This window comes from Bison bison, unplaced genomic scaffold (genome assembly GCF_000754665.1).
Source record: "Bison bison bison isolate TAMUID 2011002044 unplaced genomic scaffold, Bison_UMD1.0 scf7180017864384, whole genome shotgun sequence".
In the NCBI taxonomy this organism is placed as follows: Eukaryota; Metazoa; Chordata; class Mammalia; order Artiodactyla; family Bovidae; genus Bison; species Bison bison.
In genome coordinates, this window is record NW_011494956.1 from 838,847 (window position 1) to 863,948 (window position 25,102).

General features: G+C 39.2%; 1 protein-coding gene across 2 annotated transcripts; it reads left to right on the forward strand.

The window, feature by feature from the left end:
• The first annotated feature begins 231 nt into the window (after window positions 1-231).
• Window positions 232-25,063, forward strand: TM4SF18 (transmembrane 4 L six family member 18). Of its 2 annotated transcripts, XM_010858113.1 has the most exons (6): window positions 232-479; window positions 579-772; window positions 3,940-4,029; window positions 18,589-18,731; window positions 23,728-23,908; window positions 24,672-25,063. In XM_010858113.1, the coding sequence occupies exons 2-6, from the start codon at window positions 596-598 to the stop codon at window positions 24,684-24,686; spliced, it is 606 nt and encodes a 201-aa protein (XP_010856415.1). In that variant the 5' UTR covers window positions 232-479; window positions 579-595; the 3' UTR covers window positions 24,687-25,063. The 2 variants fall into 2 exon arrangements, with proteins under 2 accessions (XP_010856415.1, XP_010856416.1); XM_010858114.1 differs by lacking the exon at window positions 3,940-4,029.
• Window positions 25,064-25,102: the final 39 nt, after the last annotated feature.

Below are 25,102 nucleotides of genomic sequence, written 5' to 3' on the forward strand. Positions count from 1 at the left end.
GTCCTTTTTGTGTCCCCTGTAGCTTAAACAGTGCTTGGTGAATAGTGAGCATAGAGAAACAAAAAGAATACTAAAAAAAAGACAGATACATAGAGTCAAAATATTTGAGCAATTTGCACATCCCATGCCAGTATAAGATCCCTTGGTTGTTTCCTCGTGAAGCCCTGTCCTTTGCTTGGTATGAAACTTGCCAGACTCAGTTCCAACCCCCACCCCAACTTCCTTCTGCAAACACGCTCAGGGTTCCGTCTTGAGTGCTCTAACTCAGAGGAAAATGACTTATTTTAAAAAGCGGTAAAAGCATCGCATTCCTTTGGCACAGGATGAAGACCAGCTCAGCTCTTCAGCCAGTTGATCTTTGTCTATTGTTCTCCAAACAGTAAACCACTATTTCCACATCGACAAGATCCTGGGCTGCATTTCTGTCCGAGTCCTGGCTCCTCATGAATATGAACTGAAGGGCTCTGACCCAGAAAGTGGTAGGTAATCTCGAGAAAGAAAAAAAAAAGACAGGTATGGGGGAAAACAAAACAAAAAACAGGCTTGATGTAATTCTACACTCTTGAAATCTCCTGCAGGTTCTGAGCAGGGTAAAATGGGGTCTCGGAAATGTGGAAGCTGCCTGAGTAGTTTGCTGATTCCTCTTGCACTTTGGAGTATAATTGTGAACATATTATTGTATTTCCCCAATGGGCAAGCTTCCTATGCATCCAGCAATAAACTCACCAACTACGTCTGGTATTTTGAAGGAATCTGTTTCTCAGGTATCATGGTAAGTGTAACTTTGGAGAACTTGGGACTGCCGAAGGGGAGTTTTTACTAAGAATTGACTTGTTCCTAGTGAAAATGATGAATCATGGAAAAATCATTCTACAAGTCCTGGGTTTGGGATTTGGAAGATGGAAGGGGATAAAAAGGCAGGAAGTCAGTGAGGACTTGGAGGATAGCTTTGTATTCAATAAACTGCTTATTTATATAGCTTCAGCAATGCAGGAAGTTAGTCCTATTAAAAGTTGATGGGACGTAGAAATATTATGTCCTTATGAAAGCTGTGGACACAACATTATGTCCTCATGAAAGTTGTATGTGAACTTATGCTATTGAATCTCCAGTAGCATTGCCCTTTTCCAGAATGGATTTTCTATTTACACTCAGGATTTCTCTAGCTTGGAGGGGTATTAAGACAATAGAAAAGGCATAAACTTGAAGATTCAGACAAACTTGAGTTTCAGCCTAAGCTCTGTGATTTGTATCATGAGACTTTAAAGCAAGCTACTCAGTGTCTTTGGGCCTCTGTGTCCTCATTTGAAGAATGTGAATGATGACATTTATTTTTGAGGGAAATTGTGGGGATTAAATAAAATCTCATGTACGAAGTGCCCAGGATAGAGACTGACATGTAGGCAGCCAGTGACTATCGTGATTATTAATACTGACTGAAGGATGGACCATACCATTATTAAATTGTCTGACATTATACCCCTAATGATAGTGGTGTTTTTGAAAACTAAATCAAGGTATCTACAGTAAAAATCCACGAATGAACGTTTTCCTGATGACTTTGTGCTGTTTAAAAACAAACTGATAAAAAATCATGTTGGCAATTCAGAGGAAAAGACATTTTTCCTGGTTGTATCATTTCTAAAAACTCCCACATGTGTGCTGTAACTTTCCTACGCTAATAATAGCAGAAAAGAAAATCCACTGTAGTCTATCTCTACACTTTTGTGGGTGTTTAATTTTGTAATATTTGAACAGCTATGTTGAAAAATGGTTTCATTTAGTTACCGCTTTCACATTAAATTAATAAACTTTGAATTATTAATACCCAGTGCTACTGCACATGCTATATGCTAGGTATATAATCGATGTTAATGGTGATACTATAAATAAATGTAACCCTTTGGGAGAAATTTTTGATATGATATATTAAGACCTATGAAAATGCTTATGTGTTTTGACTCAGTGATCCTAAATCTGAGAATTCATTCTGAGGAAATAATCCAAAATAAGGAAAGAAATGTATACACAGATGTTTGTGGCAGTACTATTTGCATGCGTGTGCTCAGTCACTTCCTCAACTGTGTCCAACTCTCCTAGCCCGTCAGCATTATCTATAATAGCATAAAGCTAGAAGCATCATAGTATAGACATGGCCAAATAAATTATGGTCTATTAATTTCATAACTGGTGAAGGTTATGATTATGACCATGTAACAACATGGACATATTATTTTGTGTTAAGGAAAACAGATATAACAAAACTGTTAATACATTATGGTTGCAGCTATGTAAAATACACACATGTGGGAGTAAATAGTCAAAACATGAGAAAGTAGTAGAATTTTTGGTAATTTTCCTCCATTATTCTTGAGCCCTCTGTACTGCAGTTATACTTTACAACAAAAAGAGAAAGCAGTTTCTCTTTCAACACAGAACTTGCCTGTGTTTCTCCTTTGACACAGGGCTCTAGGGTTTAGGTTTAATTATTTCTAACAGTATTGTAATGAAGCTGATTTCGGCACCTAGTTTACTGTGTCTTATCTTGACATTCTTTCTCTCAATATATAATTGTAATAAACAGGAGATTTGCAAGGCATTATGAAAGTTAAACCAGAATCTCTTTGAAACGGTGATAACTAGCAGTGTTGAAAGGAGGGGAATGTAGGACTAACTTTTGCTTATAGTCCATGTAAAATTTAAAACTGTGAAAAGAACTTATTCTCTATTTTTTACTGTTTAGGACTTCTTGAAAAATACTCTTTCAAGAGCAAATCCTTTTAGGAGAAAAGAGAGGAATATAGATAAATAATTAAATACATAGGTAAATAAATGATGGGCTGAAGGAATTTGGAAACTGGGAATGCTCACTCCAAGCGGTAAAATAACAATGGTCTAACTCCACTGCAGGATTCAGTACTGAACAGTAGGAGAAAAGGGTAGGTGGAGAATTTGCCAGAAACAATTCACAACTCATACTTCGCCAAACCAACAACTGTAACATAAAGAAATCCATGTTCTTTCCAGAACTTAAATCTTTTGCCTAAGATATCAAGAGAGGGAAGTAGAATACACTGAATTCTCCCGGTTTGTTGATACAGGCAAAATACATTGGAAAATTTGAATCTGAGATGATCTGAATGTACTTGCCTTTGGATTAAGAGATTTAGTTTCAGATTAACCATACCTTTCACCTGCCTTCTTAGAGGAAAGAAAGTGGAAAGAGGATGGAAAATGCCAAGGTCTGGAGGATGGTTTTCCTTTGTTCTACAACCGAGTCAGTAAGAAGTGTAGGTTTGCTACAGAGAATGGTCATCTCATGTCTATACTATTTATTCCTACTTAATCATTATTTCTTTAAATTTTTATTTATTTATTTTAAAAATGTTAGTTATTTATTTTTTACTGTGCTGGGTCTTCCTTGCTACGAGCATGCTTTCTCTACTTGTGGCAAGTGGGGGATACTCTCCTGTTGCAGTGCATAGGCTTCTCATAGTAATGGCTTCTCACGTTGAGACCCATGGCCTTAGTTGTCCTGGGTGATGTGGAATCTTGCTAAAGCCAGGATAAAACCCATGTTCCCTTCATTGGCAGACAGATTCCCAACCATTAGACTACCAGGGCAGGCCAATCATTAGCCTTTCATAGTTTATAACCATGATAATAATAGCTAATATTTATCAGTCACTGGTTATAAATCAAGTACTCTATTCAAGATTTTACATGCAATACCTTATAATAACCTAAACAGGTGAGTTCTCAGCACCATTTTATAGGAAAGGACTCTCAAGTTTACACAGCTATTAAGAGGAAGAGCTGGGATTTGAACCCAGATCTACGAGATCCCAGAGTCTATGCTCTGAAACACCGAGTTCTGGTTATGAGCTTGAATGCAAACTAGTATTTCATTTCTTATATTGTTTCTCTTCCTTACAATAGATGCTTGTAGTAGCAGCAGTTCTTCTTGTATTGGAGAATGACAACAACTATAAGTGTTGCCAGAGTGAAAACTGCAGCAAAAAATACATGGTAAGAGCAAATAGTATTTTGAGGATGGTTGAGTGGGCTCTGGCTTTCTTTCCTCTCACTCAGAAACACGAAAATACTGGCACTATCGTACCCTTTCCGTGATCCTTTCATTGCAGAGTCCAAGAGTTTACTTTCACAAAAATTCTCTTCCATTTTGCATACAGTTTTCCTCCACTTTTGTTCTGCTTATATTCTTCTAGAAATTCAAGATTTAAAGATACATGAAATTAGAATATAATACTACCTCTTCCTAACTGGGTTTCTGTGAGTCTATTTCTTCCCTTATCAAGTTTACAGAGGCTAATTTACAAACAGTGAAGTGAAGTGAAGTCGCTCAGTTGTGTCTGACTCTTTTCGACCCCATGGACTGTAGCCTACTGCACTCCTCCGTCCATGGGATTTTTCCAGGCAAGAGTACTGGAGTGGGGTGCCATTTCCTTCTCCAGAGGATCTTCCTGACCCAGGGATCGAACCCAGGTCTCCCGCACTGTAGGCAGACGCTTTACCTTCTGAGCCACAGGGAAGTCCGACAAACAGGAAATGGCTTCAATTAAAAGTGCAAAATTCCATGAGTTTTGACAGTGAACTCCACGCATGAAACTACCATCATAGTCAAGAGATGGAACATTTCCACCATCCCCCAAAGATTAATCTTTGATCTGCTTTTTATCATTATAGATTAGTTTGTATTCTATATAAATGGAATCACAGAAAATTCGTCTTCTGTGTCTAGTTCCTTCCAATATATACAGAGATTTATCCCTGTATATATTATGTACATTTTCAAATTGGAACTTTAAAAATAATTAAAATAGAATCAAGAGAGAATAATACAACCACATTTTCTAAGCTTATGCTCAACAAGTAGGTGTTCAGTTCAGTTCAGTCGCTCAGTCGTGTCCGACTCTGCGGCGCCATGAATCCCACCACGCCAGGCCTCCCTGTCCATCACCAACTCCCGGAGTTCACTCAGACTCACGTCCATCGAGTCAGTGATGCCATCCAGCCATCAAATCCTCTGTTGTCCCCTTCTCCTCCTGCCCCCAATCCCTCCCAGCATCAGAGTCCTTTCCAATGAGTGAACTCTTCGCATGAGGTGGCCAAAGTACTGGAGTTTAGCTTTAGCATCATTCCTTCCAAAGAAATCCCAGGGCTAATCTCCTTGAGGTGTTGGGCTCCTGTATTTCCATCATTACCCAACTTCCCTTCCTCATGATCATTATCACTTATTCATATTTGCATAACACTTCACAGTGGGTTCACATTTACTCAGTGAATTATATTATTGCTATTCCTGTTTTACAGATGAGTCACTTGTGACTCAAAGAGAATATGATTCACTAACTAGGAGGAGCTTTACCAGAGGTCTTGGAGGCATTCTTTGCAACGGTGGTTCTACACAATGGCTGTGCACTACAATGATCTGTAGGCTTGGTCTTAGAATCCCACCCCCAGAGACCCTGACTTGGTTGGTTCCAGGTGCAATCAAATTTAAATGTGCAGCCAGGATTGTGTGGCTTGCTTTCCTTGACTGTTGCTTTTGAAAGATTGAATTAGTTGTGTAATTTACCACTGTGCCTCTTGTGGGGGAAGAGTTAGAAGATTGAAATATGTTCCCTCTGTGTGTCTATTTTTTTTAAGCAATTGACTCAAACAGCCCTCAGTAATTGCTGGTGTGATACTACAGAAAAGTTTTCAAAATTGTTTAGGTGAAACAATGGATTCAAGTAAATTTTAACTTATGATACTCAGGAAATTTCTAGAAAATAAATGTTTATACCATTAAGTATTTTAAAAAAAATCCATGTGTTCAGTTTGCCTTAACTCACTATTAGCATTTCCAGCACAAAGTGATGCTAGAAATATTGTAGCATTTTGATACTGTCTTATAATTGACATTGCATGAGACAACTGGCATCTCAGTGAGAAGAGCAGGAGGAAGGGAGAAAGAATTCCTTGGATTCCCTGCTTGGTTCTTTCAAAGTATGATCTAGAATAGGGATCCCAGCTGATGTACTCCCAGATGCCAAATATTTGATAGCAATGAAATATGTGAGGCTGTAGACATTAGAGAAAATTTTCTATTTAAGGAGGAGAGGGAACCGCTACTCAGATCCAACCAATGGCTACCACTATATTGGTAGCCATATAATTCTCAGCTTTCAATAGGAAGTGGAAATACGGAGTTTTTAAGTAACACTTTACAATTATAAAATGTTGGCAATTAATTCTCATTTAAATACACTGAGCAGGCCAGATTTGGGCCTGCACCAGTTTGTGACTTCTGAAACTCTGGAGTGCAAATTTAGGTCAGCCAAGATTTATTTTGTAGAGGAGAAAGAAGTTTTCCTCAACCCTCTTAAAATCCCTGGTTGGGTATGAGAATTAAACTGATGACATATTAACATGAGAAAAGCATACAAACTATATTGAATTTTTACATGTATATGGTGATTTTCGTAAGAGAATGAAGACCCGAACGCATGACTAGAACACCAAGCTTCTAAACGTTTTAGACAAAGAAGTAATAAAATTGTGAAGAATGACTAAGACAGAGAGATTTGAGTTAGGATAGAGAAAGGTGAAGAAGTAACTAGGAAAAGAAACGTTTATTAATACAGATTTCTTGACCCCAAATTTCAGACTCTGTAAGAATGTCTTGTTTCCTCCTCGTTCAGGGATGGTACCTCTCACCTGGGTGTTTTATGGGGAAGAGGGGTGAGAGGGTAGGGGAGGTCAGAGTGAACATTCTGCTTCTGTGGTTTCCTCAAACTCCTTCAGCTTAAGATATTAATGTGCCAAGGTGCCATATTTTGGGGTAGTGTGCCCTCAATCCCATTCTTATTCTGTCTGAAACTTCCCTGAAGAAGTTTCACAGTCCAGAAAATGAGGGCATACATTGTCCAATAACCCAATGAATCAGTCTCTCAGTCTTGGACATTCGCATGAAAGCAAACAAGCAAAAAGTTAACAGCTAGAATGAACTATAAACTCAGGTTTTGAGTCCCGAGGGTGGCTAGTTGAGAAGGTCTCTAACTGAGAAGTCTTCTAGTTGTTGAAACTCTAAGTCAGATGGAGTGAGAGCAGGGAAAGGTAATCTAACCGAGTTTTCTGCTTCGTAGCTTGAATGTCTCTGGAAAAGTCATCAGGTGTTCTGCTGAACTTTCTGAGAGGCTCACACAGCAACAGGAACAGATTGTCTAACATGAGCTATGGTGGTGTTTTCTCTAACATTTATATCAAGTTGCCTAGCTTTAGCTTGTCCAGTTTCAGAAAAGGGGAAGTTTTAGTTCTTAATGATTCCAAGTCAGAAGGGTGGAAGAAAAATTGGAAACATTAATCTGGGGAATTGTAGCCAGATATTGAAAGAAACTAAAAGAATTTAGGATCCAGTCCAGTGGATCCTAAGACAATGAATAAGACTAGAATCTGATATCCACAAAGTGTGTTATGATTTTCCAATGATTTTCCATATTTTTTCCTATACAATAACCCTCATTTCTACCAGAAATAGCCAAAGACTAATTCATTTATGAAATAAATCTAGTTGCATTAAACTTGGCCTGATTATTTACATAAGTTCAGCAAGAATAGTGATGACCATATAGACTCTTTTAATGTCCTCTTTGCTGGAACTTTTCATAAGGAATCTCAGATGAGACTTTTCTAATCCTCTCCCCAGGCTAGAAAGACAAGCCAAGGATTGCCATCAGACTTTATGTAAAATTCCCATAGATTTCAGTTAATTTCTTTCTTCTTTAGGTCCCCCAAATATCCTGAGATTTCTGCACCTGCCAGGAAGTGACTTTCATTACCCACCTGGTAAAGCCGCTGGGAATCCTGTAAGCAAGGTACCAGGCCACTTTTTCCAAGGGACTTCATTGGCTCCATAAAGTCAACCTTAGTTCCTTAAAGTTGTCTGGTCGTATATAATTCCATGCATATTCTCAAATACGACATTCTAGTCAAAGCCTTGGTAATATAACCAATTTTTCCAATTGTGTCATGTTAAAGAAGAGCAGATTCTTATTGAACTTATGCAAATAATTATATTGCCAGAAAAATAAAAATAATCACTAAGAGTTTTCAAATTTTGGAGGGATCAGGTAGGAAGATAAAGTAATTATTTCATCTTTGTTCATAAAGGTATACTTTACAAAATTGCTCTAAGATATAGATAGCTGAAAAGAAAAGAGAAAACAGTTTCCTTAAATATGGAAAGCAAAACACTAAGGAACCAGCAGTGTTTTAAAGAGAAAGTAATAAAGAATTGTAACTCATCAGTTCCATGTACTTAATTTTTCTCCTGCATGATCTTGTGTTAACCATTTTATGAATCCATCAGTTTCTCTGTAAGAGTTTTGGAAAGTTTTACTCAGTTCAGTGATATGCTGTTAAAGTTATCACAAACCTGTACCTGTTAGCATTCTTTCTATGAATCTCCTTGAAAATAAATACTTCTGCAAAAGCATCAGAATAAAACAATGACTCTCTGTTAATGACAAAAGACTTTAAGATGGCCAAGGTTAAAGACTTAATGAGAGTTTTTGTGTGCTTAGTTAGTCATGTCCGACTCTTTGGGACCCTTTGACCTGTAGCCCACCAGGCTCCTCCTTCCGTGGAACTTTTCAGGCAAGAATACTGGAGAGGGTTCTCATTTTCTCCTTCAGGGACTCTTTCTGGCCAAGGATTGAGCCCACGTCTCCTGTGTCTCCTGCGTCTCCTGCATTGCAGATGAATTCTTTACCCATTGAGCCATCAGGGAAGCCCTAATGAGAGTTTAATATAATACAAAAGACAATAAACTTTGATTACTTCTGAGACTTACAACATTTTAAGATAATAACTAGAATTATGACTGTTAACATTATACTGGGGCTTCCCAGGCAGCACTAGTGGTATAAGAAGATGCCTGGCAATGCAGGAGATTCAGGTTTGATCCTTGGGTTTGGAAGATCCCTTGGAGGAGGAAATGGTTATCCACTGTAGTATTCTTACCTGGGAAATCCCATGGAGAGAGGAGCCTGACAGGCTAGAGTCCACGGGATCACAAAGAGTCAGACATGACTGAGCACACACACACACATTATATTAGGACATACTTTTCTAGGAATGCCATATAATTTGTGGAACATTTATATTAGTAACATGCACCCTACAAATATAACTTAAAAAGGTTAAAAATCACTTCTTATTTGACAAAGCTTTCCATGTAATTTAATATATCAAGTAAACCTAATTATTCTCTCCCTCTCCTTCTCTCTCTCTTTTTAAGGAAAGAGAAAATATTACAGAGATGTTTCACTGGTCCTCTGGAAAATCCCAAATTTAGTTGGAGGTCAAAAAGACTTTAGAATTTGATTTGGGGGTAACTTTGTCAAAAATATCAAACATTAATAGGATCACAAGTAACTGTGAAACAATACTTGTGATCCATTTCACTAAAGATAAACAATTTCAAAGGTAAATACAGAAAGTTACATAATTGTAAGACAGAATAGACAAATAAGCAAAAACCTTTAACTCTAAGTAATGAAGACTCTATTGTCTTAAATAATCAAAGATGTGGTAAAAACAACATGAAGCCCCGGAAATTATTTTGATAAAACACAAAATCTTTGCTTCTGGGTAGATTACACAAGAGGTTAAACACCTTTCATGATTTCTTATCAAGAGGATACCAACAGTCCAATAAAATTTGTGATAAGACCCCATTCTAGCTTTTCATCCATGTGCTTTTGACATTGAGGGCTTCCTAGGTGGCTCACTGGTGAAGAATCTGTTTGCCAAGCAGGAGACACAGGTTTCTGATCTCTGGGTTGGGAAGACCCTTTGGAGAAGGAAATGGCAACCCACTTCAGTATTCTTGCCTGGGAAATCCCATGGACAGGGGAGCCTTGTGGGCTACAGTTCGTGGGGTTGCAAACAGTCAGACATGACTTAGTGAAACAACAACTTTTCATGTTAAAGCCAGACTGACAGCATACAATTTCCTCTCTCTTTTTTCAACTCTATATTCAGCCAATTTGTCCTTTTTTCTCCTCTTCCGCTTTCTGAAACAACCAATTATTTTATTTGGAATTACTCTTTTCTCTTAACAAAAACTCATCTCTATAGCTCATATCTTTAATCAAAAGCACATCTTACCTTCCTTCCATACAGAGTCATTCCTTCATTACTTCTAGTAACTTTGACTGAGTAGGCTCTGGGAGTTGGTGATGGACAGGGAAGCCTGGTGTGCAGCAGTCCATGAGGTCGCAAAGAGTCAGACACAACTGAGTGACTGAACCGAACTTTAATTATATATGTTAATCAGAATTCTTAACCTTTAGAAATTTTCATTTCTAGTGTAAACTAAGAAGTAAGCAATTATGAACTGTTACATATCAACATTCTATTGATTGGAAAGTTTACGAATATATCATATTATTTCATAATTTCTGGAAGTATACATTTCCTCATAATATTAATACAATTTTTCAATGTGGCACAAGACATGTTCACTAACAAGCTCAAATGATTTGTCTATTATCAGAGGACTGGGGTAACCCTGCTTAAATTTTTTCTTCTTTTTCTTAAGTGCAGAACTGTTCTGTTTCCAATCTTTTATAATGTCTTTTATAATTATTTCTTATTTTTTATAATTTCTGCCAACATTTTGTGTTAGAAGAGGTTTGGGGATTGGTAATTTGGTGAAATTTTGGTTTTACAGCTGCATTTCTAGTTTTGTAAAGACTCAGTTTGTAAGACAAAGACAATTGTATTTTCATTCCTTTAAGAACTGAGTTGTAGCCTGAATGATGGCAAGAGGCTGACCTGCCCATTAGACTACATTATCCTCAAGCTGTTTCCTTACATCGGGGAGAAGATTTCCAGCTATGATGCAAATGGAAATATCTCCATGTTCTAGATTTAGATCTGTGTGTGTTTGGAACATTTTCATAAATCATTCTACAAAGCCTTCCACATGTTTTCTTTTCCTGTGAGTAGAGTGTTATTGCCACTTAGGAGAGAAAGCTTTTTTAAAAAGGTTTCTATCAGTCTCTGAATATCAACCTCCAATTCAGCCAACTTCTAACCATACAACTCTTTAAAAAGTGTTTCAAGTATTTAAACCAAAGGTATACTTACCAAGGGACTCAAAATTAGCACTTAACCATGGGCACAAATGTGAAAGTTGCTCAGTTGTGTCTGACTCTTTGGACCCCATGAATTATCGCCTGCCAGGATCCTCAGTCCATGGAATTCTCCAGGTCAGAATACTGCAGTGGGTAACCATTCCCTTGTCCAGGGGATCTTTCCAACCCAGGGATCGAACCCCAGTCTCAAGCATTGCAGGCAGATTTCTTTATCGTCTGAGCCACCAGGGAAGCCCATGGGCACAAAAGATGTCCCTAAATAGGGTATAAGAGATACAGCCTTCTTAAGATCCAAAACCTCTTCCAAAGATAGCTGTTGGGCTACACCCCACGGGCTTTCAAGCTTCAAGACAGATGAAAGCTCCTGGAGTCAGCAACTGAGACATTAGAGATTTAATGGATGGGAGCCCTTACACACTTGAAGCAAGGTCCTGGAGTGACAACCCCCACCCCCATCCACGTGCAGTGGATGGCAGGCAGGGTATGGTGGCAGTCTTCACTCCCTGGGGTGGTGGTGGCGGGAGATTGCCAGCTATAGTGAATTTACTTCAGTTGGCTCATTAGTTACCAGGGAAACCATCAGAAGGGCACACCTCTCACTGGTCCTTTAATAAGAACAATCATTAACTGAGGCCTGAGGCAAGTATATAGGAGGGTCAGTCTTGTGAGTAAGGTGTAGGTGAAGCAGGCACTGGTTGAACAGGATATGTACAGACAGCAAAAGAGCGGCCATCTTGAGGGGCCTGACTATACAATAGCCAAAAGAAAAAAGATTCAGACGATCTCTCCAAAGAGCAGTTGGGAGGATGCCAGCCACAAATGGGGCATGATCACATTTCTGTATAGTCATCCTTAGAAGGCTTACAATCTGACATTTGGCTGTCTGCTGAAGCAAGAACTGACATTTGCATGCCCTGATGGGCAGAAAGCCAAGCCAAGTTTTGAGGACACAGAACAAGAGACAATCAGGAAAGCAATACCTATTTTTGGGAGGGAAAGGATCAATAACCAATTCAGGGACTTCCCTGTTAGCACAGTGGCTAAGACTTTGAGGTCCCAATGCAGGGAGCCTGGGTTTCATCCCTGGTTGGGGAACTAGATCCCACATCCTGCAACGAAGAGCAAGGATCCTGTGTGCCACAACTAATACCCAGCATGGCTAAATAAATAAATAAAAATAAATATTTTAAAAAAATAACCATTGAGTACCCCCAAACCAAATTGTAATCAGAGTCACAATCTCAAAAACTAATTCTTACAAATGCTTTTCTCCTGCCAGTCTGAATCTGGAAAGGAATGGATCTTTATCACCTTCGTCCAACTGGCCCACCCAGTTTCTTAGAGAGTTAAGAAACTAACTCAGCAAGAATTCTTCTGCCAGCTTATGTCAGAGGTCTAGGGTCTCTGACTGCAACCTCAGAATTGAGCAGGGTGTCCTCAGGAAATGGCACTCCATGGTGGGTGACAGAAACTGTAAGAAAGAAAATGAAGTTTTCCTCCACATTTTTAGGGTCCCTAACTAGGTCTGAAAATTAAACTGACAAAGACAAGTTGAGAAAAGCATACAGATTTTATAGAATATATCCGTGTTTTGGTGAGACTTCCACAGGCGTCTACACAAAAGAATGAAGATCCAAAGATAAGAGCAGAGTAGGAAGCTTCTGTACCTTTTAGACAAAGAAACAACAATTAACTTGCAAAGAATTGGCAAGTCAGAGGGGTTTGGGCTAGGAGTACTAAATGGTGAAAAAGTAGCTTGGAAGGTAAGGTTTAGTTTAACAAGGTTTACACAGATTTCTTGGCCCCAAATTTCCAGTCTGGTGGTAGGAATGTCTTCCTTCCTCCTGGTGCAGTTAGGGTACTTTTCACATGGGAGTTTTATGACCCGTTTCAAGGAAGAAGGGTGGAAAGGTGGGGGAGGTCAGATAGAGTGAACTTCCTGCTTCTGCCGTTTCCTCAAACTCCTTCAGCTTAAGATATTAATATGCCAAGATGCCATATATTGGAGCACCATGACTTGAACCCCATGAACTTCTTGGTTGCTATCATTTCCTCTGTGGAGTGTCATTTTCTGCCAACATTCTGTGGGTCATTATCTTTGGAAAACAAATCTTGGCCAGATAAGAGCACTTGAAATAATAGATAATATTTTGATTATATTGTTCACTTTTCAAATAATTTTTTGTATGCTTTAATTTTTGAACCAACCCTAGGGTGCTCTAACTATCTGCATCATCTACATTTTATAGAAAATGAAACTGTGACTCAGAGAGTCTTATTCCCACTTTATTTTGAAGCTACTTTGTTTGATTGTCCAATTGTATCCTCTCATTAGAGTGTAATCTATATATGTATACATATATATGTATTATGCTATGGCTGCAACTTCCCCAAATAAGAAAATTCTCCACTTATCCTTTTAGCAAACTGCTTAAGGCTACATTTGGTAAATAAAGAACTCAGTCTTTTGAAAACATCCTTCTTCCTTTTTCAAAGATGGCTTTGATGAATAGGTAATATTTTTTACAAAGTATAACAGAAATCTACTGAAAAAATAACTATTTATTTCATCCTATGAGGTGGCAAAACTCTATTGTAATCAATATGAGAAACATAATTTAAAAGAGCTTTCATCCTATGTGAAGCCACCAAGGAGATCACTAATATCAAATAGGAAAACAAAGCATAATTGTTTTTTCTTTCTTTCATTTTTAAAATGCTTCTTTCTAATTTTCCATAATTATCATGTGTCAATGTTCAGTTCAGTTCAGTCATTCAGTCGTGTCCGACTGTGAGACCCCATGGACCGCAGCATGCCAGGCCTCCCTGTCCATCACTCCCGGACTTTACCCAAACTCATGTCCATTGAGTCGGTGATGCTATCCAAACGCCTCATCCTCTGTCGTCCCCTTCTCTTCCTGCCCTCAATCTTTCCCAGCATTAGGGTCTTTTCAAATGAGTCAGCTCTTCACATCAGGTGGCCAAAGGATTGGAGTTTCAGCTTCAACATCAGTCCTTCCAATGAACACTCAGGACTGATCTCCTTTAGCATGGACTGGTTGGATCTCCTTGCAGTCCAAGAGACTCTCAAGAGTCTTCTCCAACACCACAGTTCAAAAGCATCAATTCTTCAGTGCTCAGCTTTCTTTGTAGTCCAACTCTCACATCTATACACGACTACTGGAAAAACCATAGCCTTGACTAGATGGACCTTTGTTGGCAAAGTAATGTCTCTGCTTTTTAATATGCTGTCTAAGTTGGTCATTACTTTCCTTCCAAGGAGTAAGCGTCTTTTAATTTCATGGCTGCAATCACCATCTGCAGTGATTTGGGAGCCCCAAAAAATAAAGTCAGCCACTGTTTCCCCATCTATTTGCCATGAAGTGATGGGACCGGATGCCATGATCTTCGTTTTCTGAATGTTGAGCTTCAAGCCAACTTTTTCACTTTCCTCTTTCACTTTCATCAAAAGGCTCTTAAGTTCTTCTTCGCTTTCTGCCATAAGGGTGGTGTCATCTGCATATCTGAGGTTATTGATATCAATGTTACATTCATCTAACATCTAAATAATTCTAAACAAAGACATATAATTTGAGATAATTTTTGTTCCACAAATCACAGGTTTTTTCTTCTCATTTTTAATTATCTCAGCTTTTGAATTTATCAACTGGCTTCTGCATGTTTTTGTTTGGCCATCCTACTCTCACTTGAAATCAACATTTTAAAAACTAAATTAAATTTTCTCCCTAACCAAACTACATTTCTTGGCATCCCAGTTTCTGTCTCCTTTTCATTCAAGTCCCAAACTTCAGAATTTTTTTCAGCCCATTTCTAGCTACTCATTGCCTCTTTAATGTCTCTTTCCATCCAGTGCATGTCTTTGTCAACACAACTTGAAGTTTTCTCTACTTGGAATTCTTCTTTGGGGCTCACTCACTTCTGGTTGTTAGGCTACCCTTGTTATAAGAAGTTTCCAAAATAATTTATTGGCTCATGTCACTTTGTTGCCCAAAAGCTAATCCTATGTCTTGTTGGGAAAAGGGCTATTCCAGGTCTACGTTGTAAGTTACTTCAGTTGTGTCTGACTCTTTGTGACCCCATAATCTATAGCCCACCAGGTTCCTCTGTCCATGGGATTCTCCAGGCAAGAATACTGGAGTGCATAGCCATTCCCTTTTCCAGGGAATCTTCCAAACCCAGGGATCAAACTCACATCTCCTGTATTGGCAGGTGGATTCTTTACTAGTTCCAGGTCTAGGGATACCTTGTGCCAGAAAGCAAGGATAGGCTCAAGAATGACAGACATATGTCCAAGGGCACAGGGATTGACTTGAAGGGATGTTCCCACTGGTCATATTTGGGCCATATGAGCACCTAAAATAATAACAATTATGAGTTATAACAATGAATTAGAAAATCCATGAGTCCACAATAAAGCAGAAAGAGAGAGGCAGAGAAGAGAAACAAGAAATAGAAGTTCTTCTGTGCAGAAAAATGATAACCTACAAATGAGGAAAAATGATAGAATTAGAAAGCAGCATTGGGCTTCCCTGGTGGCTCAGATGATAAAGAATCTGTCTGCAATGCGGGAGACCTGGGTTTGATTCCTGGGTTGGTAAGGTCCCCTGGAGGAGGGCATGGCAACCCACTCCAGGATTCTTGCCTGGAAAATTCCCCATGGACAAAGAAGCCTGGCGGGCTATAGTCCATGGGGTCACAAAGAGTCAGACATAACGGAGCGATGAAGCACAGCACATAATACAACCACTGATTGTGATAATTGGCGATCAGTGAGTATGAGGATCAGTTCAGTTCAGTTGCTCAGTCGTGTCTGACTCTTTGTGACCCCATGAATCACAGCATGCCAGGTCTCCCTGTCCATCACCATCTCCCGGAGTTCACTCAAACTCATGTCCATCGAGTCGGTGATGCCATCCAGCCATCTCATCCTCTGTCGTCCCTTTTTCCTCCTGCCCCCAATCCCTCCCAGCATCAGAGTCTTTTCCAATGAGTCAACTCTTCGCATGAGGTGGCCAGAGTACTGGAGTTTCAGCTTTAGCATCAGTCCTTCCAAAGAAATCCGAGGGCTGATCTCCTTTAGAATGGACTGGTTGGATCTCCTTGCAGTCCAAGAGACTCTCAGGAGTCTTCTCCAACACCACAGTTCAAAAGCATCAGTTCTTCGGTTCTCAGCTTTCTTCACAGTCCAACTCTCGCATCCATACATGACCACTGGGAAAACCATAGCCTTAACTAGATGGACGTTTGTTGGCAAAGTAATGTCTCTGCTTTTTAATATGCTATCTAGGTTGGTCATAACTTTCCTTCCAAGGAGTAAGCGTCTTTTAATTTCATGGCTGCAGTCACCATCTGCAGTGATTTTGGAGCCCCCCAAAATAAAGTCTGACACTGTTTCCAATGTTTCCCCATCTATTTCCCATTAAGTGATGGAACCAGATGCCATGATCTTCGTTTTCTGAATGTTGAGCTTTAAGCCAACTTTTCACTCTCCTCTTTCACTCTCATCAAGAGGCTTTTTAGTTCCTCTTCACTTTCTGCCATAAGGGTGGTGTCATCTGCGTATCTGAGGTTATTGATATTTCTCCTGGCAATCTTGATTCCAGCTTGTGCTTCTTCCAGTATGAGGATCAGTAGATGCCAAATCCATCCACTGAAATGTCTTTTGGGAACAAGATATGACAGTATCGAAGTATTAGCTTACAAATTACTTTCTAATTGAAAAGTAGAAAATATCCATTTATAGATCCAAAGGACACCACTTTAATCAAGAGATCAAATTTAGCATCATCAGTAGCAGTGAGAAGCTCATAATGGACACACACAGATCAAGTGTTCTTGCCAAAACGTTTCATTCAAGTCCAGTTGTGAGAAACAATCAGAAAATTCTTAGATGTGAGACTTTCTACAAGAAAACTGGCTGGGACTCTTAAAAAATAATTGAATATCCTAAAAGAAAAAAAGTCAGTATGAATAGTATAGATTAAAGGAAATTAAAGAGATGTAGCCTTGTGCATAAACCTTCATTGGCTCCTGTACAAAAAAGTGAAAACCAATTGCAGAGTAATAGAATATATTTCTTCTTGGAAGATAAGTACTGGTGTTTAGGGATGAGATATCTCAATACCTGCAAGCTATTTTCAAATGGTTAAGCAACAAAAATGTAATAAATGTATTTTTAAATTGATGTGTGTATAGATGTACATATACATAGAGAGAAGAAGGGAGGAAGAGCAAGCAAAAATGGTAGATGTCACAAGAGGTGAGTCCAAGTAAAGGGTAGTATATTTTCCACATCTGTGTAAACTTGAAAATTTTTTAATGAAAGGTTGTGGGAGGAGAGAAGCCACTTGCCCAGAAGGATGATGTCTGATCTCCTTGATCCAGCATCCAAGGCATCTTTTGCCTGGATCTCCTAAGCTGCATTTACTTTATAAGCTGGATCATGTCCTATTGACCCTGTTTTCTCAGTATCAGCACCATGCCCATTTGGTCTTCATAAACTCCCCTCTACTCCTCTGCAGGAATTCCTTCTTATTCTTTTTACTGGAGTATAATTGCTTTATAATGTTGTGTTGGTTTCTGCTATACAATGAAGTGAATGAGCTGTATATATATATACATATATCCCCTCCTTCTTGAGCCCCCCTCAGCACCCCCATCCCACCCTCTAGGTCATCACTGAGTACCAAGCTGAGCTCCCTGTGCTTTATAGCACATTCCCACTAGCTATCTGTTTTATATATGGAATATTACTCAGCCATAAAAAGAAACAAAATTAGGTCATTTGTAGAGATGTGGAATTCCCTTTTAGATCAGACCAATCTACTTAATCTCACAACTTAGCTTGTATAGATCTATCAGTAAACACTGCTCATTCTTTCTACTCAAATGAAAACACCCTGCTCCTCATCAATCCATTCTCACTTGAGTATAAACATGACCATATAGGCTAACACCTGCTATTTCCCTGCACATTCCTGTATGTGAAGATATTCAATTATGATCTTAAGAGAAATACAAGGATCATAACTTTTGATTCTTAGAGAATCCACCCTACCTAGAAAATAACATCTTCAATAACAAAGTATAGATTGATTGATACACATCCCTTTATTGTATTCATATATGAGTTTATCATTATTTTGATATCAAACTTCCAGGGAAAAAAAAGGAAGAAATTAATTTTCTCTGTGACATGCCAAGGAAAAAAATCATTTAAAAACTTATTTTTCAGGTCAAGTGGGTTTGGATTGAATGTTTCTATTTTTCTGTGGACATGGGTATTGCACAGACTTCAGTAGGCTTGGATGAGTAGGGGAAGGTTACCTACCTGATTATTTGCTTACAATATCCTCTTATCTCATTCTATGGCACTAACCTCCTTCTATGTTTAATTTAGACAGTGCTGTCGATGATCTTTTCTGCTCTTGGAATTGCTTTCTCTGGATACTGCCTGGTCATATCTGCTCTGGGCCTTCTTCAAGGTCCGTATTGCCGTACTCTTGATGGCTGGGAGTATGCCTTTGAAGGCACTGCAGGACGGTAAGGAATAATTCTCTGATTTGGGAGGATATCTGAAAGTCAGAAACACCTGACTTCATGCTCATACTCACTTTTCGTGATCACTTTGTGGTTCTGTGCATCTACCTTAGTCCAGAATTTTCTTAATAGTTTACTGATATTCTGACCAATTTGTTCCTACGTAGTCATTGTTTATATATATATTTTTTCCTCCAGTCTTTTAATCCCACATGCATGACAGCATGTTGAGGCTGTCATTAGCATTTCCAGATGAAAGCCATGTTTCTACTCTACTGCAGAACAACTTCATGGTTATTGTGGTCTGGCAATTGCTGGAGCTTTGGGGATCTAAGTTGTTCTGAGAAATCAGTCTCGTTTTGTGGCCAAAGCACATTGGACATGTAGACTCTTACAGATGTAAAATGGCTTGGCTGGGATAGCATCACAGTGCCCTCAAATAGTGCCATCTGGAGCTATACCATCAGGAGCCACACAGAGATAGAACCAGGCAGAATGGGCAGCGAAGTGTGGTCTGAGATCCAAGGACAGAGTAGGTGCAAGAGTTTGTGGAAGCAGCCAGGAGCTTACTGAGTGTGTCGCAAAGAAGACTCCAACGGGTGGCCTTGCTCTGAAGGCTGGTAGTTCAGTCAGGTGCTAAGGGACCCAAGCCTGGATTACGGAATGCCTCATACTGGCATTGTACTGGACTTATAGGCCCTTCAGCTCGAGAAGAAGGGCCTGGACAGAGATACAGGGAGAGATCCACTGAATCTCTCCCTGTCTCATTCTGTGCTCAGAATTCTAACAGAATAAATGAAGGAGGGTCTGTACCTTTCCTTGGGGAAGTTACACCTTCTTCTCAATTCCCCATGACTGGCTCTATTGTTCAGTCTCATTCATGGGACTGCCCTGGTGGTCTAGTGATTAAGAATCCACCTGCCAATGCAGGAAGAGCCTTCCAATGGCAAGAACTAAAGAGCCTCTTTAGTTCTTGAAAGTGAAAGAAGTGAAAGAAGGCTTAAAACTCAACATTCATAAAATGAAGATCATGGTATCTGGTCCCAGCACTTTATGGCAAACAGATGGGGAAACAATGCAAACAGTGACAGACTTTATTTTCTTGGGCCCCAAAAGCACTGCAGCCATGAAATTAAAAGATTCTTGCTCCTTGGAAGAAAAGCTATGACCAACCTAGACAGCATATTAAAAAGCAGAGACATTACTTTGCTGACAAAGGTCTGTCTAGTCAAAGCTATGGTTTTTCCAGTAGTCATGTATGGATATGACAGATGGGCCAAAAAGAAAGCTGAGTGCTAAAGAATTGATACTTTTGAACTGTGTTGTTGGAGAAGACTCTTGAGAGTCCCTTGGACTGCAAGGAGATCAAATCAGTTGATCCTAAAGGAAATCAGTCCTGAATATTCATTGGAAGGACTGATGCAGAAGCTGAAACTCCAATATTTTTGCCACCTGATGCAAAGAACTGACTCATTGGAAAAGACCATGATGCTGGGAAAGATTGAAGTCAGGAGGAGAAGGGGACAACAGAGGATGAGATAATTGGATGGCATCACTGACTTGATGGACATGAGTTTGAACAAGATCCAGAAGTTGGTGATGGACAGGAGTTGGGCACAACTGAGCGACTGAACTGAACTTTCAATGCAGAGGACATAGGTTGGATGCCTGGTCTAGGAACTAAGAGCCCACATGGGTACATCCTGAGTCATGTCTGATTCTGTGCAATCTCATGCCCACCAGTCTCCTCTGTCCATGAGATTCTCCAGTCAAGAATACTGGAGTGTGTTGCCATGCCCTTCTCCAGTGTATCTTCCTGATCCAGGGATCAAACCCAAGTTTCTTGCATCTCCTGCATTGGCAGGTGGATTCTTTACCACTGTGCTATCTGGGAAGCCCAAGATCCCATATGCCCTGGGGCAACTAACTGACCAACTACTGAGCCAGTGCAGCCAAAAATAAAAGTAGATAAATAAATATTTTAAAAAGGAAAACAAAGCTCACATCCATTTCAGGCCTTACATACTCACCTCATCCTGCTGGACAGCACAACTGCTTCTGTGCCCATAGCTGCTTTTATTCTAAAGCTTCCTCAAGACTCCACATGCTGTGAGCAGAGCTCTCCTTCAGGTCTGAGAACCTAGAAAATTATTTCAGGTTTTTTCTGAACACTTGAAGGAGACACTCCTTTGGGACTGAAGGGGCTAGGAAAGGGGGCCCTAATGTAGAAAGTCTCACTGGGTACAAAGATTCATTTTTTATGCCGTCAACCCTTAAAGTTTTCCCCACCACCAAACCAAATAAGGCTCCAATTTCAATGTGAAAGTTGCCCAAATCAGTTCTTTTTTTAATATGTATTTTTATTTTATGTATTTTTTGGTTGTGCCAGGTCTTAGTTGCGCCTCGCAGGATTCTTGATCTTCATCGGGGCATGTGGCATCACAAATGGGCCCCCTGAATTAGGAGCTCGGAGTCTTAGGACCACGAGGGAAGCTCCCCCCAGCCTAGCTATTCATATGTACATTTATTCAACAAATATTTATTAAGCACCTACTATGTCCAGGCCTTGGATTAGGTGCTAGAGAATCAAAAATAAATCACACAGGTTCACTTCCCTCTAGAAACTCACACAAACCTAAGAGAACATTCTGCTGAGATGACAGCCTGAGAATGTACATTTCCCTTGGAGCACAGCGCTTCTATGCTTGTGACTCTGGGTTCAAGTCTTCCCATCTCCTGCTTACAAACTGAATGGCCTTAGACAAATGTCTGGATATCTCCGAAACTCTGTAAACTGGAGGTAATAATCATCTCGCAATTGAAAATTAAACAGAAGTAAAGCACAAATTAAATGTAATAATCTCTCAACATGCCAAGTTTTATTATTAAAATCATGGCTTTGCATAACCTTCTTTACCATGTGATGTCTTCCATCTGCTAGTGGCAGGCAAGTTCAGCCATTGGTTCAGCCTCTGGCATCCTGACCAGTGAGAATCCTGAATCAGTCTCATTCAACAAGCATTTGTTGATCTTTGCAATGTGCCAGGCACTGCCTTAGGCCTTAGATGTGCCCATTCAGAGATAGATAAATCACTACAGTCTTCTCATAGTACACCATTTAGTGAGGAACTAGATACACAGACAAAGCTATGGATATATTTATAACATAATGAAGTAAATGCTGTGTTAAACTGTGTATAGAGATTGTGGAGAGAATGAACATCAGGGCAAACTTCTCTGTTGCTTCCCAGACCCTGCTAGTGTACTCATGCCTCATTCTATTTATACAAGGAAAATAAATAGAACCATATCCTAGGATAAAAATAGAAATCTTGCAAGTCATCTTCCTTTAAGGTATTGGATGATCTGTGCAAAGGATAGACTGGGAACAGTCTAGAGAAAGGATCTTGAAGTGATTATCTTTCCTGATGGCTGAGATTGAACTAGGATTAGGAGGGTGTATGAAATGGCTCTTGGGAAATGATCACAGGAAATTACATCTGCATCATGCTTTATAGATTCCAAAGCATTTCTACATTCTTCTCATCAAATATTCACAATAATCCTAGGGTTAGGTATTTTACACCCATTGTCCAGATCAAAGAGGTAAAGTTCCTAACCCTAGATCCTACAGATCCAGGAGTTCTGAGTCCATATTCAGTACTGTTTACCACTTCAGACATTCATTAGCAATATTAAGAAATTTTCAAGAGTGCCTCTGAATGTCCCAGAACATAGAGAAAAGGAAATGAAGAAAGGGAAGAAGGAGAGTTACATGCCACTTGGCTGGCACCAAGGTTGCCTGAATGGCTGCTTTGGAAAAAATCATCTTGCTATTAACAAGATATTTACAAACAACTCTGCCCTGTAATTGAACTTGATTGTTTTTCTTCAGGGGATTTTTTTTTTTTGGAAGCAATCTGTTTTTATTTCAATTTAGTTCAACAAAGAGAGTGTTACATTTGGAGAAATTCTAATGGCCATAACTGACCTGGAAGTGGGCAAAAGTCAGTCAGGATAATTCAACATGGTTTTAAGATTATCTTAAAGGAAGGTGGTTTAATCCTCAGAATCCTGTGCTTAGCTAGATGGATCAAACTGCTGGGTCTTTTGCATTTTCCCTTCATACACTCAATTTTCTTAAAAGCTGCAGAACATACAGTGGACCCCAGACCAGCAGCATCACCTGAGAACTCAGAAACACAAAGTCTCCAGTCCCATCCAGACCTTCTGAATCTGAAGTTCTGGGCTGGGGCCCAGGAATCTGCATTTTCACAAGCCTTCCAGATAATCGATGTATGCTCAAATTTGGGCTTTTCCAATGGCTCAGCAAGAACCTGCCTGTAAAGCGGGAGACACAAGAGACTTGGGTTCAGTCCCTGGGTTGGAAAGATCCCCTGGAGAAGGAAATGGCATCCACTCCAGTATTTTTGCCTGGGAAATCCCATAGACAGAGGAGCCTGGCAGGATACATTCCATGGGATCACAAAGAGTAGGACATAACTGAGCATGCATGCATGCATGCTCAAATTTAAGAACCACTGTTATAAAGGGCTTTGGGACAGAGTATAGGAATAACTAGCATCATTTCTCTTTGCTGTTTTACCACCTGTTATTTTATATCCAATGCTAGCTCAACCCTGTCCCTGAGAGCCCAGGCTAACTTCAGGTTCCTAGGAAATGGTCAATCTCTGCCTCTCTTGGTGTTGACATGTGCAGCTTCTCATTGCTGTTGAATTCTTCAGTATGCATCTTGCCTGCTAAGTGAATTAGAATTGTCTGAGGCAAGCATGTTCACAATAAACATAGCCCAGTGCTGTGTATACCACATGTTCAATATTTATATTTGAATAATTTGATACATTAATATTGAATAATATTATGTATTAAATATATATATTAATTTCCCAAACGTATGAAAACTTACATCCTTCTTCCTTGGACCAAGTCTTTAAGCTTGGCCATGTGTCATGTTGACCAACTCCTTCTTCTCTCTCAGTTTCCTTACAGATTCCAGAGAATGGATTCAGTGCCTGGAACCCGCGCATGTAGTGGAATGGAACATCATCTTATTTTCTATTCTCATAGCTCTCAGTGGACTTCAAGTGATTGTCTGCCTCATCAGAGTGGTCATTCAGTTGTCCAAGAGTCTCTGTGGAACCTATTCAGTCATCATCCAGGTACCAGACCCCCCCTGGCACCTGTACCTCCTCCTTTGTCCAGGATTCAATGTGTCTTGCTGGAGACTTTTTGGAATTGCATCATTTTCCTTCCATTCCTACTGCCCTCATCTTTACTCAGCCTCTAATATCTCAATTTTTCCTTATATTCCAGTGTGTCTGTTGGCTTGTCTAAATGGACTGAACCAAAGGAATAATTATAAAATCATCTTCTGTGTACCATGGTGAAATGTTGCTCATTCAAATGTTTTGAATGAGCAACATTTCTATGTAGAAATAACTCAAAGCTCAAAGAAATCTGACCATTCATTAAGAATGTCCCTGTTCATAAAATTGTCGAAGGCTCACAACCTAATCCCAGTGAAGTAATTTCTCTTTTGAATGCTGCTACATTCAGCTATTCATAATAATCTTTCTTTATTATGGAGTTATTAGTGAGTGGTTTTGAAGAAGGGAAATATGTCTTTATCCTATTGAAATGACAGTACTTCTGTTTCATCTGCTAAAATATTAAAGTTAATTTAATTATGTTGAAACTGCTAAAACTATTCAGCAAGTTCAGACTAAAGAGAAATCAAGAATGAGACATCTTGCATATTGTTTAACAACATATAATGGTTAATACCTTTCCTAGTAATTTCAAATAGATATTTTCCTGTTCTATCACGTTTAGAATATAAACTATAAGTTTAAGTTGCTACCTGGATTATGGATCATTAATCAAGTCAAGTTTACTCACTTTGTTTTTCTTTATTTTTTGTAGCCTGGAATCATTTGAATAAGGACAAGAATGTTTTTCTTCATCAAGATATGGCCATCTACCTATGTCTTCTGAATGGACTTGAGGGTCATTTTCAAATGATGTTTTTTTCCCTCCAGATGGTGTTTGCTGTCCTCACTGGAATGCCGTCCTTCCTTTTAAAATTTTTTTCAAAGCTATATGTGTCAGGATCTTCAGAAATGTTCATACCTTTTTGATAAAATAAAATAAATCCAACTTCAATAAACTTCACTCTGAAAATAAATAAGAATACAAGATAAAACTTTATGCAAACACATAATTTGAACATTATTTAATATTCTGGAAAATTAGAAATACCCAGAAAATCAAACTTTATGGAAAGGATTAAATAAAGCATGGTACATTCCTTGTAATATGATATAAAATGATGTTTTAACGATAATGAGTACTGG